The 18,105-nt window shown below is 35.1% G+C and overlaps 2 protein-coding genes and 1 long non-coding RNA gene across 5 annotated transcripts; 1 reads left to right on the top strand and 2 right to left on the bottom strand.

The window, feature by feature from the left end:
* Nucleotides 1-1,938: 1,938 nt before the first annotated feature.
* On the top strand, nucleotides 1,939-10,540 carry LOC113693800 (serine/threonine-protein kinase Nek2). 3 transcript variants are annotated; one of them, XM_027212497.2, is made up of 16 exons: nucleotides 1,939-2,240; nucleotides 2,423-2,477; nucleotides 3,182-3,282; nucleotides 3,445-3,511; nucleotides 3,919-3,984; nucleotides 4,889-4,935; nucleotides 5,048-5,093; nucleotides 5,244-5,324; nucleotides 5,418-5,460; nucleotides 5,549-5,598; nucleotides 5,682-5,763; nucleotides 5,896-5,945; nucleotides 7,103-7,176; nucleotides 7,540-7,591; nucleotides 8,466-8,912; nucleotides 9,632-10,540. In XM_027212497.2, the coding sequence occupies exons 3-16, from the start codon at nucleotides 3,194-3,196 to the stop codon at nucleotides 10,319-10,321; spliced, it is 1,884 nt and encodes a 627-aa protein (XP_027068298.2). In that variant the 5' UTR covers nucleotides 1,939-2,240; nucleotides 2,423-2,477; nucleotides 3,182-3,193; the 3' UTR covers nucleotides 10,322-10,540. The 3 variants fall into 3 exon arrangements, with proteins under 3 accessions (XP_027068298.2, XP_027068296.2, XP_027068297.2); XM_027212495.2 differs by lacking the exon at nucleotides 2,423-2,477; XM_027212496.2 differs by lacking the exon at nucleotides 2,423-2,477 and having other exon boundaries at nucleotides 3,149-3,282.
* A 664-nt stretch (nucleotides 10,541-11,204) lies between these two features.
* On the bottom strand, nucleotides 11,205-13,668 carry LOC113693058 (protein IQ-DOMAIN 19-like). Its single transcript, XM_072081468.1, has 3 exons — nucleotides 13,142-13,668; nucleotides 12,749-12,967; nucleotides 11,205-12,208 (listed from the first exon to the last, which is right to left on the bottom strand). The coding sequence occupies exons 1-3, from the start codon at nucleotides 13,553-13,555 to the stop codon at nucleotides 11,591-11,593; spliced, it is 1,251 nt and encodes a 416-aa protein (XP_071937569.1). The 5' UTR covers nucleotides 13,556-13,668; the 3' UTR covers nucleotides 11,205-11,590.
* Nucleotides 13,669-15,710: 2,042 nt separating this feature from the next.
* On the bottom strand, nucleotides 15,711-17,340 carry LOC140037336 (uncharacterized). The gene is made up of 2 exons (XR_011841262.1): nucleotides 17,274-17,340; nucleotides 15,711-15,784 (listed from the first exon to the last, which is right to left on the bottom strand). It is a non-coding gene; the product is annotated as an uncharacterized lncRNA (long non-coding RNA).
* Between the last annotated feature and the right edge of the window lie 765 nt (nucleotides 17,341-18,105).

The raw sequence follows: 18,105 nt of genomic DNA, 5'->3' as shown, positions 1-18,105 counted from the left end.
AAGCCTAATTCAACCAACGAACTCATTCAATTTTGTTTTATGATTGTTTCCCTTAATAGTCTCGTGACCAGCAAAATTAAATAAGTTGCTCGAGAATGAATTTAACAAACTAGAAATCTCTCCGGATTATTGAAAAGCGAAGAATAATTTTTTTTGCCAAATCATATCAAATTAAAGAACTGAATTACAATTTCAAAAAAAATTTGATTTACCAATTTGAACAGAATATTCAATATTCCCCGAATAAACACCAATACCCAAAAAAAAAAAAAAAAAAGAGTAAGAAATGTCTCCGTTTTAGGGGCCTCGTGATTGAGCAGTAGAGTAGAGTAGTCCGACTACCAAGTGGGGACCCACACAAGCTGGGAGTGGTGCCCACGTTGTTCCCGCGTCTTTATGACCTCGAAAAGTAGAGCCACGATCCTCTACACTTGCACCATGTCCACACAGCGGAATTTAACTTGTACTTTTCACCCTCTTTTACCCTTGCACAACTAAAATAACCCTCAACGTACAACTCTGATAGCATCAAATCAATCCAGCTCCAAACAAAAGACTGTTCCACTTGACCCCACCCTCATTCTGTCTCTTTCGCAAAGATCTCTGGAACCACTAATTTAATATTTAGTATTTAATTAAATACTAAACCTCAGTTTATCCGTTTCTTAAACACACTTTTCAGTACCTTTTGCTTTAAGGATTGCACCCCTAAACTATTCGTCATTAGCTTTGCGCGCCCTTTAGAATGATTCTAGCCATAGAGCACCTCAAACTTTAAATTTTATGGTGAAATAGTCCAAATTATGCCGGAAAGTAGCTAAGAGTTTTACAATTTAAGGGACAATAAGCACACTAATAAATGAATTTTAAAGGTTGTTTTTTTGTCAGTTGAAATGTTGATATATTTGTTAATCTTGTTTTCTTTGGGGAGAAAAAAAAGAAAATACTAACTTCACAAAGGCAAAAAATATATTTACTTTCAATTTACTATCTTGAAGGGGTAATTTATGTAGTTTTAAAAATAAAATTTAGTGTCTTTTCACCTATGTAACTTAAATTTATTGTCTTTCGAATTTTGCAAGGGATAGCTAAATTTGTTTCGTATCTAACTTATTGCATTACTTTAACAAAATAATTATGATTAAAGTGTTATAACACCTACAATTAGGAGTGTAAACAAATTAAAGCAAATGGAATGCTATAGTGTTCAAACTTGTTTGATTGTGTTAATGAATTTGAAATTGTGTACAAATTTTTATTATTTATTTACTCAACTGAGCTCAAACGAGTTGAGTTCAAATAGTTTGAATATTTTACATGTAAACTCCAATAATCTTATGCTAAAGCTTTCGTTTAAGTTTGGATTTAATTAGTTGGCGAATCAATCTCGAAACAACTCTTACCCAACTCAACTCGATTCGAATATCAACTAACTTGATTATCTTTCAGTACTAACTACAATTTATAGTTCTAGAGGCAAAGTACTAAATGCGATTAGTTTAGCAGTGAATGGTACAATTAGCCTTTTATTTAAATCTCGCCTGTTTTATATTTATATTTGTGAATGAGTTTGAAATTATATTTAATTTTTTATTATTTATTTACTCGACTAAGCTCAAACGAATTGAGTTCGAATAGTTTGTATATTTTATATATAAACTCTAATAATCTACTCGAACAAAGTTTGATTTTGATTAGTTAACAAACCAATTTCGAAAGAACTCTTATCTAGTCTAACACGATTCCAATATCAACTAACTAACTTGATCGTCTTTCACCTCTAACTACAACTACAATTTTGTAGTTCTAGGGGCAAAGTACTAAAGGCCATTAGTTTAGCGGTGAATAGTGCAATTAGCCTTTTTTTATTCAAATCTCGCCTCTTTTGCATTTGTCTTCTTCTGATACATTTGTACATTATTGTATTCTTCCCCCAAACAAATTCTCTCCCTTCTTTCTCTCTCTTCTTCCTTCCTCTGTCCCTCTTCTGTCTCCCTCCACCAGAACAAATAATGGAGGAGCAACTACACTCTCAACTCTCCTTCCATACTAGCAGTACATTTTAGCTCTCTTACGACGTCGTTCTACGTCTACTTCAACAAATGTGAACCCCTTTTTTCCTTCATTTTCATTTTTTTTGCCTTTTCTTTCTCTTAACTCCAACAAAGTTTGCTGCTGCTGCTTGTGATCTAACTTCTGAGTCCTACATTGCCTGTAAAAGATAAAGTCTCGGACTTCAGGTGAGTTTCTTCTCTTTATCTTCATTTGTCTCAGCTTTTTCTTTTTCTTTTTCAGTTTTTTTTTTAAATTTAATTTAAAATTTTGAGGTTGTCTGAAAAGATAAATGAATGTGAATCTCTAGATTTGACTATGACTTTTTCTCTGTTTGACTCTCTACTTTATATTCTTCTTAAAATTGCAGTTTTAACTGAAAAATTCCTTGAATTTTACGTCCGTTTCTGAAGCTGCATTTGCTGGTAATGTTGACCTGCTGTAGTGTTTCGTACTAGGGTTTATACAGTTGTTTCCTTTGGTGTTCTGTAACGGTTTAATAATAATGCCGAGATTTGAATGATTTGAAATTTGTTTTTGCAGTAAATTTTCATTAAATGTGGGCGTGTGTGTGTGGTTTTTTTTTAATTCTTGAAAGGCTTGCGACTTCTTGAATTCTAAGCCTTGTAAAGGATGTAGTTTTCGTTTGTGGATTCTAGCAATTTTTTAGAACTAATTCTAGTCATCTGTTTTGAAATTTAAAATTTAAATTTTAGTATTGTTAAGAGTTGTAAGTATAAATGGCTATTTTAGTTTGTGATTCTTGAAATCTAGGTAAATACTCGGATCATTAATCAAAAACTTTACTTCTTTTACTCTTTCCTCTTCTCTTCTCATTTTTTTTTTGTTTTTAAAGAAAAAGTAATCTTCAAGACACTTCCAAATGCACACAAAACACAATGTACATAAAGTTTAATCCTTGCTGTTAAATATTCATAATAAGAAATGTACGTTTTCTTTGAGTTCTTTTTTTTTTTTTTTGTTCTTGATTTCAAAGAGATGTAGGTTTCCGATTATTTATTTATTTGATTTATTTTTTCTGAACAATTTCTAATTTTTTTCTTTTAAAATTTTTTGGCTTGTGATGGGTTCTTAGTGTTTGGATTTTCTATTGTGTGGGCGTGAACAGAAAAGAATAAAAATGATGGAGCAATATGAAGTACTGGAGCAAATTGGGAAAGGAGCGTTTGGTTCTGCCCTTCTTGTGCGTCATAAACTTGAAAAGAAGAAGTAAGTTTGCTTAGAACAAGCAACATTGCAGCTTACATATTGCGCACTTGATTTTCTGTTTAAGTCCTTAATTTTTTTTTGTGCGCTACAATACATACAAGATTTAGTTTGTTTTGTTAGACTTATTTTAATTGGTTTTTGTATAAATTTGTAAATTTGAAGGTATGTATTGAAAAAGATTCGTCTTGCCCGCCAGACGGATAGGACACGTCGAAATGCTCATCAGGAGGTTGGTGTTATTGATACTGATTACTTTCTTTTATTACTCAGTGGATTTTCTTAATTTGTTCTTCAATTTTCTGGATTTTGATGTCTCCTGATCTTCCTTGACATGTTAAGAAATCCATTGAGCAATGCTTATTTATGCCTTACAAGTATGCCCCTTGTTTTCCTTAAAAGAGGTATTAAGCTTATCCTTGAGGATGAATAATAAAAGATACTGAGGTTTCTCAAGACTAGGAGATCATGTATTAGATCCTTTCTCAAATGTGGTCAAGTAAATATACTTACAAGATAAAAGTCTCCCGTGTTGCCAAAAAGTTGTTCACTATATGTTCTGCCACTGACCTTGTAATGTGTGTTTGATGAACAATATCTTGAGCACAGCTGACTGATCTTTCCTCTTTCTCTTTGTAGATGGAGCTTATCTCCAGAATGCAAAATCCATTTATTGTGGAGTATAAAGATTCCTGGGTGGAGAAGGTTAGCAGACTGTAGTTGTTACTCTTGGTTACTTTTGGTAGACGTAGGCACCTACTTTTGTCCCTCCTTTTTTTTTTTTTTTAAAATGAGAGTTGGGAGTATGTCTCTAATTTTTCTTTGATGTTATTTTGTTTTATCATTTAACTAACTTGAAATAGTTAGTAAATTTTCTCATCATTGTATAGTTATTTTCTTGCCAACCGCTGCATTTCTATGTGCTTCCTTGAAAAATCCTCACAGTAGTACACCTTCATGATTGTTGACTCTTTCAATTTTCCAGTTTTCTTTGTTTCTGCTGCCATTATCTTACACAGCCTTTGATTGATATTTCACAAGGTTTAGGGTCACAAAGGAAATTTTGCATTCAAAGTTTTGATTTCTTATATGACAATGTGAAAAAGTGGCTCTTTTTTGCACCTTTTAAATTTTGCAGACATTTTGATTATCTTAACTTCCATTAAATAAACTAGTCTCAATTCTTTGTTAGGAGATAAGTGCTAAATTTGTTTTTGACAAGAATTTTGGTTGGCCTTATTAATTGCATTTTAAGTGTATGAGTTCTATCCTTTTTCCTTTTTATGAGAAGATATCGACTATGACAACAAATTTAATTTATTTGATGTAGCTAATTCTAAGTTTTATCATTTTGGAATTTCATTGACTCTTGTCAAATCCTACAGAAATAGATATACATGACCAATCTTGTACTGGTGGAGATATTATTCTATCACTTTGATTTGTAACTCATATTATCCACTTTAAAACATAAAAAATAGTGCTAGAATTATCCCCATTTAAAGTTGTTATCACTAGTGCTGGAGTTAGCTTGGGCATATATTTCACATTGCATTTAAGATCATGTAATCAGATTGAGCTTGACACATTTTGGTGCTTTTGTTACCAGGGATGCTATGTCTGTATTGTAATTGGTTACTGTGAAGGTGGAGACATGTAAGTAGTTATAAAGCTTAAAATGCAGTTTGTCATTCTTTCCATGTAGTGTAGATGTAATCTTTCGCAGTATGGTCATCGGAAACCTCCTCTGAAATTTCCTGTTTTGCAGGGCCGAAGCCATTAAGAAAGCGAATGGTGTACTTTTCCCAGAAGAGGTTTCTTTTTTGTAGTTGCACAGCGTTCTTTTTGTACATTTCTTCCTCTAGCAAGTGCATATATATGTGCAATAAATGCAGTCTGTATTTTTTGATCATCTATCTCTAGGTGCACCGTTAACTCTAACTCGTATCGTCAACTCTTTACAGAAACTTTGTAAATGGCTTGTTCAGCTCCTTATGGCCCTCGATTACTTGCACATGAATCACATTCTTCATCGAGATGTCAAGGTAGCTGCATTTACTGTTTCAATAATAGTTGTAAAGTCAAAACTTTTCAGTAACATTGTACAGTAATTAGTAAATTTTGTGCATTCTGTGCAGTGTTCCAATATATTCTTAACAAAAGAGCAGGACATTTGTCTTGGTGAGAAGTTCATGTCTTTTACTTTATATTTTATTTGGATAGCTGTAAGAAATCTTAGTAAAATATGAGCAACAATCCATTGTTGCAGGTGACTTTGGACTTGCCAAGAGGTTGAGTTCGGATGATCTTGCTTCCTCTGTAAGTAAAATGGGTGAACTGTTTATTTTTAGGATATCAGCTTTACTTTCTGTTAATGCGTTTTGTTGATTTTCTACTTTCAGATTGTGGGAACTCCCAGTTATATGTGCCCTGAGCTTCTGGCTGATATACCATATGGTTCTAAGTCAGACATATGGTCACTTGGTAAGCAAAATAGTCAGTTGTCAAGTACAATACGAAAGAAAATGGAAAAAATAACAGATAATTTTCTATCTTACCATATATTACATTTCAAGATAAACTTTTGCTGATTGCTATCAAAATCTTGACATCCAGGATGTTGCATATATGAAATGAGCGCGCACAAACCTGCTTTTAAGGCTTTCGTAAGTCCATTTTTTTTCCATGTAAAGCAGTTTAGTTGGTTCATGAATTTTTCAAGCACCGATAAGTATAGGTTACCAAATATCTCATGCAGTTTTGCAAGGTCAAGGGAAGACTGACATGATAGAAGAACCTATTGAACTTCTTTTCCATACATATGAAGACAGCAAATTTTCACAGACCATCGTATTACATTTTATCCTAGGCTAATTTGGAAGCTTGGATACTTCCATTTTATTGGACGCTTCTTATAATCTAGTTAAGATAGAAGCTGAATGTAGTTAAATATAGTTCTTTGTAGTTTTTTTCTTGGCAAGAAAATATTCTGTTCAAACTCTGCCTACATGGCCTGCAGTCAGTGTGTTGTCATGTATAAGTTAGGCATTTTGGTTTTGTTTTATCCTTTTTTCGTCAAAGATAGTCAATGAAATTGATTATAGTTAACTGGACATTCTTCTGTTGGATGTAGTTCAAGTGAAATAGTTTCATCCTAGATTACTGGTGCAATAATGCTGCAGAAATTTCTATGGCAGCAAGAAGTTATTCAAAAACTAGAAAAGCCCCTACCATACACACACAAACTATCAGTGTTTCAAAATTGCACAGATGGTCTCTCTCTCTCTCTCCTGTCTTGTGCGTGTGGTTTTCGATCCTTTAAGTCTGTATTGCTATCTCTGTGGGACTCATATTCTTTCTTAAAAGTTCTGACTTTGTGGCATCAAGCCTTTCATTGGCTTGTGAGCTAGGATAGTTCCTCAGGACTACTAAACTTAGATTTCTAACATGTAGAGTGCTCTATGGCTCTAAATGAATTAATAACATATCTAATGTTGACTAATCATGTGCTCTTGCAAGCACTTGGTTTTGTCTCACTTCTAGTTTCTATTGATTGTTCCTTGCTTATGCTTGACACATTACATTTGACTCTTTAATTTGCAAGTTAAGCATTGGTGCAGATAAGCCGTGTCTCTGTGACAATGGAAAAACTTACACTTCCTCCAGTTTTCCTTGTGGATGACTCTTATAGTGTATCATTGGCTTTTGGCAATTTACTCTCTTGGCTTGGTAGCTTCATATCGCACCAAATATGAGAATGTAGCTTATCAGCATGTTTGTTTGAGGTTTCAGGCAACTTACCGAATTTTTTTTTATGGAGTAGGATATGCAGGCACTGATCAACCGAATAAACAAGTCCATTGTGGCACCTCTTCCTGCACAATACTCTGGTGGACTGTAAGTTCCTTCTTTAAATCTCTCTGTTTATTGTCAAACGGCGTTCTTCTATTGGACAACCCACTAGAATGAATTTGCTTTCTTTTTTCATAGAGTGAATTATTCATCTTAGATTTATTTCATTTCTAGTAGGATGGTTGTGAAATATCTGATTAATATTGTTTGATATAAAATTTTATCTTGGGCTGCAATAAAGAATTGCTTCATTTTTATTTTCTACTTTTGTTATTGTTTACTATTATTTAATTGTGCTCAATGACTGACAATTGCTTTGGTTATTCTTTTGTTTTTGTTTGCAAAACTTGGTTTGCCATGCAAATTAGCTTTTGTCATTGACTGACATTTCTGTGATGTGAATTACAGCCGTGGTCTGATCAAAAGCATGCTGCGGAAAAATCCAGAACTGCGACCAAACGTAAATTTCATTCTTATTGCTGCAATTTGTATATTCATTAACTTTGATAAACAAGTAACACAACCATAAAAGTAATCCAGCAACATTATTTGATGGAACATGGTGCCATTTTAATTATTTTTCTTCGTCTGTTTCTGTCTTATGTTTTCTGAGTCCTGGATTCCTGGCTGCTTGCTTTCAAATTTTCTAGGTTCTACCTTGAAAATAGTACTGTTTCTTCCCTTTTATTTGCATTTGAAAGTATGTAAGTCATATATATTAGGAAATGCTCTGGCTTATCCGTTAAGCATTACTTTTTTCCAGCAGTGGCATGTGATACACATAATTTTCTGTTTTTGTTTCTGAAAATCCCAAAATTTTCTAGTCAGTAGCTAGGCCTTGACATTTGGTAGAATCTTGGTTTTCACGGGAAATATCACTTCAATCAAATTAGTTACTCTCAAAAAATGCTGGAAAAGTAGTACTCGGATCATTTTGATAGCATTTACCTTCAAATGCTGCTTTGCATGTTTTAATTTTGAAAATTTTTTCCCTTTTAGCACTTTTTATTTCCTCCCTATTCTTTCACTTTATAATCTAGCCATTCCTTTTTCCTAAGTTAGACAAATGCATCACCGGATGCCAACAACATGCTTCTTCCTTTTAATTTGTTTCTTATGCTTTGCATGAAAGCGGCAAAGAATAATGATTTCATCAAGCTCGACTCAATAACCTTCTGCATTCATATTCTGTGAAACAAATGCATCTCTTGTTTTTTCGCTTTGTCAATTTAGTTTCTCAATTGATTGGCTATTTACTGAAAGTAGATATTCAAAGGGTACTTGTCCATCAAGAAAATGTACCTTTCATTTAATATGTATATTTTCCCTTGCAGGCTGCAGAACTTCTTAGGCACCCACACCTTCAGCCTTATGTGCTCGATATTCATCTCAAACATAACAGCCCTAGGAGGAACAGTTTTCCTATACACTGGCCTGAGACAAATTACATGAAGAAAAACAGATTCTCTGCACCAACAAAAGCTGCTATTTCTACTTATCGGGAAAAACGGTTTTCCTTTGGTGGTGACAGGACTTTAAATCCTAGTGTATCTGAAGCTGAGCATGACTATCCTTTTTCAGACCAAACAATTAAAAACAACCCTAAGTTTCTGGACAGAAGAATGGAAGAGGTGTCAGTTGATAGCGTGCATGAAGTGACATCTGTTACTAAAAGGATAACTTCAAAAGTTTCTAGCGTATCAAAGAACCAAAAAATGAGTGTGACAAAACCTTCTTCTACTTCCAAAAGACCGGGAGAACTCTCTAAAAACCGGGAACCGGTAAGATCAACAGGAAACTTATTTCAGATAGACAGCCTTTATTTTGATGGATGGAAAATTTTAATTCTTGTACCTTTCCCTTTCAATATTCTTTCCAGTTCACTTCTACCAACTTTTTGTGTTTCCTTCCATCTGAATCTGTATGATCATATTATCTGACCATCGTAATAGCATATTCAGATCATGCTGGATGCTGTATCTTGTTAAACACTGGACTAGATTGTAGATTCATACCCTATTTAATATTTTGAAAAGGGAACCTTTGGGGTGGGGGGGAGAGGGTTGTGTGAACTGACTTGCATCTTACTTGTCAAGGTATTCAACTGTTGGTCAAGCATGTTGTTGCCTAGAAATGGAGTAACTTTCAATCTCTTTTGACATCAACTCTATATGCGATTGTGTCCTTTTATCTCCTGAAGATGCTAATTTTCTTTTTTTTCTAAGTCAACAATATCATCTGAAAGTTCCAGTTGGCCATATTTATTGTGCATTTCCATTTATAACACTGAGCCTTCCCTATATGTTAAATTTTATAATGAGTCAGCAATTGTGCAGACGAACATCTTTAACATCTTTGGTGTACGTCTGTGCTATATATGCACAAAGTTAAGCAGGGTAGTGAGACTACAACTCATCTATTACTGACATAAATGCCCTGTGCTTTTTGTAACTTCCTTCATGCTGTAACATTATTAGTTGTTAAATGCTGATTGATGCAGCTCCTGGCTTCAAGAATTGCTGCGAAAAGATCTGCTTTTGCTACTCGTAGAGCTTCTTTGCCTTTGTCAAGTAAAGGTGAAGTTCGATCAGGCCGCAGACCCAGTCTTGGTATACTTGACTGTGTTAACTCTCCAGATGTTTCTGTCAATGCTCCCCGGATTGATAGGATGGTTGAGTTCCATTTAGACTCTTATGAGGATTCTATTATTCCCATTCGTAGAGCTTCAACGGCCTCTGTACAAGGTTCCTCCAACTCACCTCAAGGTGAACGATCAATAATGAAGGATAAATGCACAGTTGAAGTTCTGGACAAACCACTTGGTAGCTTAAGTTTTGCAGATGCTTGGCAAGGATTTGAAGGCCCCAAACTTGCTCTGGATAGGGAGGCTGTAAGTGAATGTTCTGACCAAAATGCCACGGCTGGTGCTTCAAGCCGTACCTCATCAGACTTAAGGCGCCGTCGTTTTGACATGTCATCACATCAACAACGTGCTGAAGCTTTGGAAGGTTTGCTTGAGTTTAGTGCAAGATTGTTGCAAGAGGAAAGGTTTGAAGAGCTTGGCGTCTTATTGAAGCCATTTGGTCCAGGGAAGGTGTCTCCAAGGGAAACAGCCATTTGGTTGACCAAGAGTTTCAAGGAAAACACGGCAAAGCAGGAAGACCAACCCTTGGTCGCCCAACCTATCTAAAACTGTTGCTGCTATTAATTGTAATGGCTAATTAGCGTTTTACAAACTGAGGTGTAGGCAGTAATAGGCAGTAATCTCAGGTATAGGCAAGAACTTGTAATGTTCTGGGTTGTATGGTGTAGGCAGGATTCTAACTAGGAGCGGACATATTTTTATGTTGTTAATCTGGAGGTCTTAATTGGGAAGTGGTGAATGAAATGCAGGAACTTGATGCTGTGATGCTGTGTTTCTTAACCATTTTGCGTCATGAATACTTAAGATCCATCATGTAGGATGACAATATGAACGGCACATAGAAATTTCGAACTTAATTTGAGCTTACTTTCTCTCTTTATCTAGACATGCAAATGAGATGTCCCCTTTTCTGCCATCTACGGTACATTAGCACTCACCAACTGACTAAGTCTACGTTCCAACTGAGCTCAAATGTTGGAACTCCTGCTGAAAGTTGTAAGGAGTAAGGTTGTCTTGTATTTTGCAACATGAAACAAGAAAAAGAGTTTGAAATGGAAACTTCTCACTTCACATCGAGCTGTTGACTCTACAATTTTTTGCCACTTAATCTCTATCTTTTTAAGCTGAAAGTGGAGATGGACCCCACCGTACGGTAGAAGATGATCATCGATAAAAGATTCATTTTTTTTTTTTGGTATCTTGGGCTGATTCATGTGCTGGAGAGTCGATCCTGGCACCTCCTGTATTTTGGATTGATTCATGTGTTGGGAAAGAAGGTTATTCCCTTCTAACACTTGATCCCATTACTGTAGTCCGATACTGGTTTCACCAAAAGAAGTATACTACTAGTCACTGGTCAGAAGTCCATTGAAAAGTAGCAATAATAGCAAAATTTGGCGGCTTCAGCAGCCACTTAACGAGTCTCATTTCTGTGTCAGTGAATATCAGAATGTACTACATTATTTTAAACTGATGACTACATTATTGCATCCGCGGATTGTTGATGGCTGCAGCAGTTTAAATTTGATTCAGCTGTCTTGGGAAGGTTAGTATAGGTTCTTGGGAGGCTGCAGTGGAATGATGAAATCAATATGCATAAAGATCTTTAGGAATTAAGTAAAACATGTTGCCAAGTGTTCATGCACTACATATTTTGTTGTTGTGCTTTAAAATAGTGTTGTCTAACTGTTTGAGTTTTTAGATCAGGTGATAATTCGACCAAGTACTGTTTTGACCAAATGATAATACTATTGTGATCTCTCAATTAGAAAACAAAGTTTCGATCAAAAGTTTCCCAATCTGCTTAACAGGTCACTAGCCCCTAGAAGTATTAGCCAAATACCTAGAACATACCTCAAATGGATTTAAAGTCTTCTCAAAGTTGGAATTGCAAGTTGCTACACTCGAATGATCTGCATGACTACCGTCTACTTGCTTTGCAGATCGAAAAAGCTTGATGAACCATGGATGCTGATTTTCTTGCTCATCGAATTCTGAAGGTGAAGGCATATATTGCTCCTGAACTTCAAGGGCGACGTTTACACCTCGCACTGATGTTGATTGCTTGTTTTTTTGTACGGGGCGCCATTTTTTTGGCCTTTGCTTTGGTTCACTGTGTGACCTTGCTTTTGCCTTTGAAGATGCTGTGTTGGACATGTAACCTCGATTTTCATGAGAAAGTGGAGCAGTGGATGCCTGCAGTTTTATTTGTTTTGTTTTGGACAGATTGGTGGAGCTCGTTTCGGTCACTGTTGCCGGTGGACTACAACATGTCTGGTCAGGCTGATCTTCTTGCATGTTTATTGGAAACCGACCAGAGTGATATGTGGTGATGACTCCAAGTTCCTTTCTTTCAGCTTGTGAATAATGTAAGGGTCCGCTTTTGCTCTTCATACTTGTCCTCATCTCATGAGCATTTACATCCTTTCTATCCTACATTTGAGTGATCAAACGGCTTGTTAATTATTGCTGCTGAATACAACAAGACATTTAACACCAGTGGTACGCGTAGGAAACAAATATCGCTATATATGCTCCTAGAATTATATAAATATAGTATACGTTGAAGAAAAGTAGGACAATGAGGTTGCCTAGTTGAATGTGTGAGAAGATCCCATCTATGTTCAGGTGGAGACATGGAGATAAATTTAGTGTACACATCACGTCGATTTCTCAGCTGAGTGGAAGAACTAATTTAATTACATTTTGTGAAATCAGTAGGATTTGTTTAACATCAGATTTGGTGGTTTGTCCTGGAATATCTTTGTCCAACATTATTGGTTACTTGGTTTGGTAAAATCTGATTGTATCAGGTTTATCAACTGAGCTGACTTATAACAGTTCCCTACTGAAGAAAAAATCCAGTAGATTTGAGTGAAGAAATTGAGTGGAAGAACAAATCCTACAAAATGCAGAACTTGATGGATGATCATCCAAAGGGAAGGGGAGAAAATAATCCAGAAAAGGCCTTACTGTACTATTTCGAGCCGATTCTCCATGACCTGATCTTTTTGTTGCAAGCTCTGCTCCGGCCTCAACCATCTGAACTCTCCTATACCGAGCTCTAACTTGGATAGTCATCAAAGCGTGCATGCTCCTCAGAACTGCAGTAGTTTGTTTTCTGACCAGGTGACCCCTTACTAATGCTTGTAACTTCACTAGTCCGCGTAAAGCACGCAATGCTTTTCTTGCCTGCAGAAAACGATCAGATTATTGTGAATTCTCACCCAAATTGTTCGTATGTCTGCATTTTAATCAGATTATCGTAAACACATTCATTTGATCTGTTGACAAAAGGAGGCATCCAACCACTAGATTATCTAACAAACCAATGGAAAAAACTTTAGAAGCTCAAATTACACATACCAAATAAGAACGAAATGCAGCCTGAATTTTGATGGCAGCAGCATCTTTGAGGGGCCCTATAGCTTGTGAAACAGGAGCTGTAACAACCGGCATTGTTCCATTGACTTGCTTGCTAGTTGTTACTAGGATTGCCTTAAAACGAATTTGCTCAATTTCATGCTCCTCTAGGACCTGTTTTGCCAGGTGGGGAGTAGAGAGTGAGTCAAATGACAGATTGCGACAAGTGACTTTTTCTGTGGTGGTTGATTTCTTGAAGCTCCATCTCCTCTTCTCTTTTGTAACTGATAAGATTGCTCTTGGGCTTCCTAAGTTACTTACCTCTGTGGCAACTGAATTCACTTCTTTCTTGTGCTTGTCTTTCTCCTCCCTTTTGCCTAACAAAAAGTTCCGGATCCATTTTCCTGCTTTACCCATCCTATACCATCAAAGCCTTAAACAGTAGGGACAAATGAAGTAGAAACGAAATAAAAAATGGCCTAGAGAATAAAGGGATGTCTATAAGCAACAAAATCAACAGCTAAAATGATTGAGACTTCTATATAACTTGAACAGAAAGAGCTTGAACACAGAATTGATGGCTAATAAAAGGTTGATGTCTCAACCTTTCTTAATTTGTCTACGTTGTTGAATATCCGGCCTTTATATTCTTCTGCTACAATAGCAATTATATAGGGTTTGCAATAACGTTAAACTTCGACTTTTCTGCTAACCCAAAAATCAAACAAGATAATTTTGGTGGAGAATACTGGTCCTTGTTTTATTTGTTTATGGCTGAGGCCTGCATAGACTTCCCCTTGTGATGCCAATTGACACATTTCTATGGATTCAAGGGTGGTTGTGGTTTCTCAACGACTGAAAATCAGTTTGTTCTTTGTTTTTAGTACTTGTTGCTTTTAGAACTAAACTACCTACGTCTTCTTCATTCAGGGATGCAAAGAAAAGCCAAAAAGGAAAACTAGAAGTCTTCTCTTAAAGAGGGAGAGGTTTCCAATTATGTCCAATTATGCAATACCAAGATCTCCGATCTCCATTTATTTGTGTAGAAGCCAATTTGTGTAGTAGAGACTTGAGACAATGCGGATCAAAGTTATGCACTGAAACTGAAACAAGTACCTTAGATGCTTAACTAGGTAACTAAATTCATTTGCAGCAGAGGAACGAAAGCCTAGTCCTTGCAGCAGTTCCATTTTTATTTATTTATTTTTTGTTTTGGGGAAAGATTAGGAAGAGGGGATGGTTATCCCAATTCTCAAGTCAAAGCAAACCATTGGTGTATTTTTTGATTTATAGATTACTTACCAATGAAAATTTCATTGGGTTTTGGTCTAATGGCCAAAGAGAGTCTCGTAAACTTCTCTCGAGAGTGTAGTAGTGTACTTGTCTGATCTGAAGAGTTCATTCTTTAACCACTTATAAACCCAACTTAGTCCTCTCTCCTTAATAATATAGGAGTAGTATTGCAGATTGTTGATAAAGATTACCTATAAATGCGATATCATTGATAATGGGAATCAAACCAAACTTTTGTCTATAGTATAGAAGTAGTGTAGATTGTTGAAGTTAGACTGAAAAAAAAAAATCGGGAATCAAAACAATCTTCCCTTAAACAAGCCTTACTAGCTTAGCCAATCCCATTGGCAATTGCCTTTTACAGTCATTGATAAGCTACAGTTAGCAACCTTTTTATAGTCATTGATAAATGAGATTCCAAATATTGGACAATCTCTCCTCCAATTGTATAACAAGCTCTCGAATGTTAGTATTCTAAGAAAAAAAATGGTTTGTTTTAGGTACGTGGTTTAGTGATATCGTAAGTTGTTGCAATTAATTTTAGCAAAACTTAAACCCAAAAGATAATAAGGGAACGACGGTTTAACTTTAATTATCAGCCACATGGAGGATACGCACCAAACACAAATCCATACACAATTTGACTTTGACTTTAAATGGTAAGTTATACAGAACTAGATTGGTAGGAGTATTACAAAAGTGATCAGATGTACATGTACCTATCAACAATAACTGCCAATTAAGGCTAATTTTTCCTTCACACTTTCCTATGGGTGTGAATTAATTTTATCTTTAGTTTTTGTCAAGTGTCATTCTGGGAGATGAAGATAGTGAAGCCATTACAAACATAATGAAAGATTAATCTCAATTAAGACCTTTACACAACTTTTAAATTCAATAAGATTTGGACCTGAATCGGGGCATGAACGATTGCTAGTTGAACCAGTCAGACCCGTGATCCAGTCTGAATGTGAAAACATTGCTCGTATTTGAAACAAATGGTCCAGAACCCATCATTCACTATTAACAAAATCAATATCTGCACTAACAGTATGTTCTTTTACACAAGAAAGATGTTAATAGAAAGTGCTGCTTGCTACTGTATATGAGGCTATTCTAGAAGCTATAATCCTCTTCCTCATGTTTATTCTATGAATACAAAATCTATCCTCTGTGAAAATAATTAAATAACTACATCACAATCAATATCAAGCAATTATGTGTATACATAACTGGTAAAGTGATGCCAAACTGAGGCAACACACTATTGAAATTCCTATTTCCAGAGTAGTATAGCACCAGATATCAGCAAGATTCCCATCCATTGAAACTTCCATGGTAAAATTGATGTAGCTGAAAATTTTTTCAAACAAGAAAGAGTGAGCATAAATGTCAAATCCAATTTCAGTTTTCTTGAATAAGGCTAGAAGAAAAAGTTAATCAGAAAAAAAATTTTCAAGATGCATTTATTCTAAACAATACTTCAAGTTGTCAATGCATTAAAGTTGGGGATTTAACACAACAAAATGGAACTTTTTTTTTTCGGGCAAATTCCGTACACGGAGTGAGATGCTAGCCAAAATTTTATTAAATAAAAATTAAATGACAAAATGGATTTAGCTCCTTGCGAATAACTATAAGATGGAGTAAATTTCATTGCTGCTTCTCCAGACCATTAGCTTAAGCATGTCTACAAAGTTTTTTTTTTACAAGTGCAATCTTTAAATTGGAGCCCGTAATGGGAATTTTTAGATATATAGAGCACAATATATGATAAACATTATTGTTTTCATGTTATTCTTACTTAGTGATTGTGATTCAAATATTGAAAATTTTTATAATATCAGTTCACTTGCCATGGCTAAAGTGACTTGTTGAATTTCGATTGGAAAGTTGACAACTAGTATACGATTGACCAATAAAAAAAAAAGGGTAATTATGGGGTTTGAACTTTTGCCACTAAAAATGTCAATTCCGTGTATGTTAATCTTGGACTTATAAGGGAACAATCCTTTCAACTTAATTATTATGCTTTGAATTGGTCAAATAGTAGGTTTGTTTGGATAGAGTTGGAGTGTTTGGATAGCAAAAAGTGGTCAAATAATATTTCGCTTGCATCATAAACACATTTTCCAATCCACCTTTTTATATTCCCAATCACCTTTTTATCTCACATACATCACATCATAAAAAGTGCTATAATATTATTTGGAATAATTACTGTAACACTTTTTGTGATGTGATGTATGTGAGATAAAAAGGTAATTGGGAATATAAAAAGGTGGGTTGAAATATATGTTTATGATGCAAGCGAAATATTATTTTAGATCTTCTTTCTTCAAAATTGGCAATACTCGTTAAACAATCAATCAGATAAAATTTCTTTTGATCCTTATCAATAATGAAGCACTTTAAGTAAAATATATTTGATAAAAGAACTCAAGACCAGCTCAGTTTCCTACTTCTATTTGATTAGCTTCCACTATAATGCCTTGCATTTGTTGAAGGAAAAGAACAAGAAAAGAAATACAAAGAAAACAAAATACAAGTGAAACAATCAATTCTTGTACGTTCTAGTTTTCGCCTATGAAAATGAAGATCATGGCACTAAAAAGTTCTCAAGTACAAATACAATTACGACTAAAAATTAATATTTGTATCTCAATTTTTTTTGTGCCCTTTCTTTTCTTCTTATTAAATCCCTTTTATCTTTTTAATCTAATTTTCCATTTACTTATTGTTAAATTTAATTTTAAAAATTCAATTTACTCTATTTATAAATTAAGATTAAGATTATTACGTATTTAAAATTCAAAACTTCTCAATGGATTTGTAAACTCACCAGGGCTGTCATCATTATTTCGAGATGAAGTTGATGATGAAAGCTTAACTCCCAGCCTTGAACAATCGGACCCAACGGCACCTTTTTAAATCAAACATTTAAATTACCACAATAGCTGTTATATACATATAACCTCTATTGCATGTTTTTCTATTAATCTCAAATATAAATAAAAATGAAAAAGTAATTTCAATAATTATATAATAGCCATGGTGCTCTTACATTGATTAAAGCATGGAAAAACTGAGATGTCGTTGAGATTAGAGTAACCACTATTTTTTTTTTGACGAAACGATAAGATTTTCATTGACTAAAGGAAACTGTACAAAGCGAGCAACGGCTCGAGAGACTTTACAACTAGTGCTCAATTGCACTGAGGAAAATACCATTCCTCATCCACAGTAATGCCTAAGGCATAAGAACTTAAACTTTTACATTTAGATATAATACTTCCCCTGGCTAGCTCAAAAGAGCACATACGAAACATTCTCTGTAATTCAATAATGTCCTCAGTCAGAGTTGTTAGACAACTGTCTAGGGAGCTCGGATTCTTGAGCTATCTTAGTAACTCTTTGTTCTGGAGCAAAATATTGATTTTGTCCCAGTTCTGCTCCAAAGCTTTACACAAGACCAGTTTGACTGCTGCTGCATCATCAAGAAGCTTGGTTCCAAGTGATCTCTCCTTTAGAGCCCATTCTGCAATCCTTGTGTGCGAAAAGGTCTCAGCTACGACTCCAATCCCAGTTGACAATTGCCTTTGCCGACTAGTTGAGACCACATGTAGTGCTATGGACTCCTTATCTTCAAACCCCTGATGATGTACTGTCTGAGT

Source organism: Coffea arabica, chromosome 2e (assembly GCF_036785885.1).
Source record: "Coffea arabica cultivar ET-39 chromosome 2e, Coffea Arabica ET-39 HiFi, whole genome shotgun sequence".
NCBI lineage: Eukaryota > Viridiplantae > Streptophyta > Magnoliopsida > Gentianales > Rubiaceae > Coffea > Coffea arabica.
This window is presented reverse-complemented; position numbering and strand designations above follow the sequence as displayed.

What these genes read in the sequence shown, in the direction of transcription:
- LOC113693800 (XM_027212495.2), top strand. Translation starts at nt 3,194, where the DNA reads ATGATGGAGCAATATGAAGTACTGGAGCAAATTGGGAAAGGAGCGTTT. An exon ending in CATAAACTTGAAAAGAAGAA is followed by an intron (nt 3,283 to 3,444) that starts GTAAGTTTGCTT and finishes GTAAATTTGAAG; the next exon opens with GTATGTATTGAAAAAGATTC. An exon ending in AAGATTCCTGGGTGGAGAAG is followed by an intron (nt 3,985 to 4,888) that starts GTTAGCAGACTG and finishes TTTTGTTACCAG; the next exon opens with GGATGCTATGTCTGTATTGT.
- LOC113693058 (XM_072081468.1), bottom strand. Translation starts at nt 13,555, where the DNA reads ATGGGTAAAGCAGGAAAATGGATCCGGAACTTTTTGTTAGGCAAAAGG. An exon ending in CTGCATTTCGTTCTTATTTG is followed by an intron (nt 12,968 to 13,141) that starts GTATGTGTAATT and finishes CGTTTTCTGCAG; the next exon opens with GCAAGAAAAGCATTGCGTGC. An exon ending in AATCGGCTCGAAATAGTACA is followed by an intron (nt 12,209 to 12,748) that starts GTAAGGCCTTTT and finishes ACTCAAATGTAG; the next exon opens with GATAGAAAGGATGTAAATGC.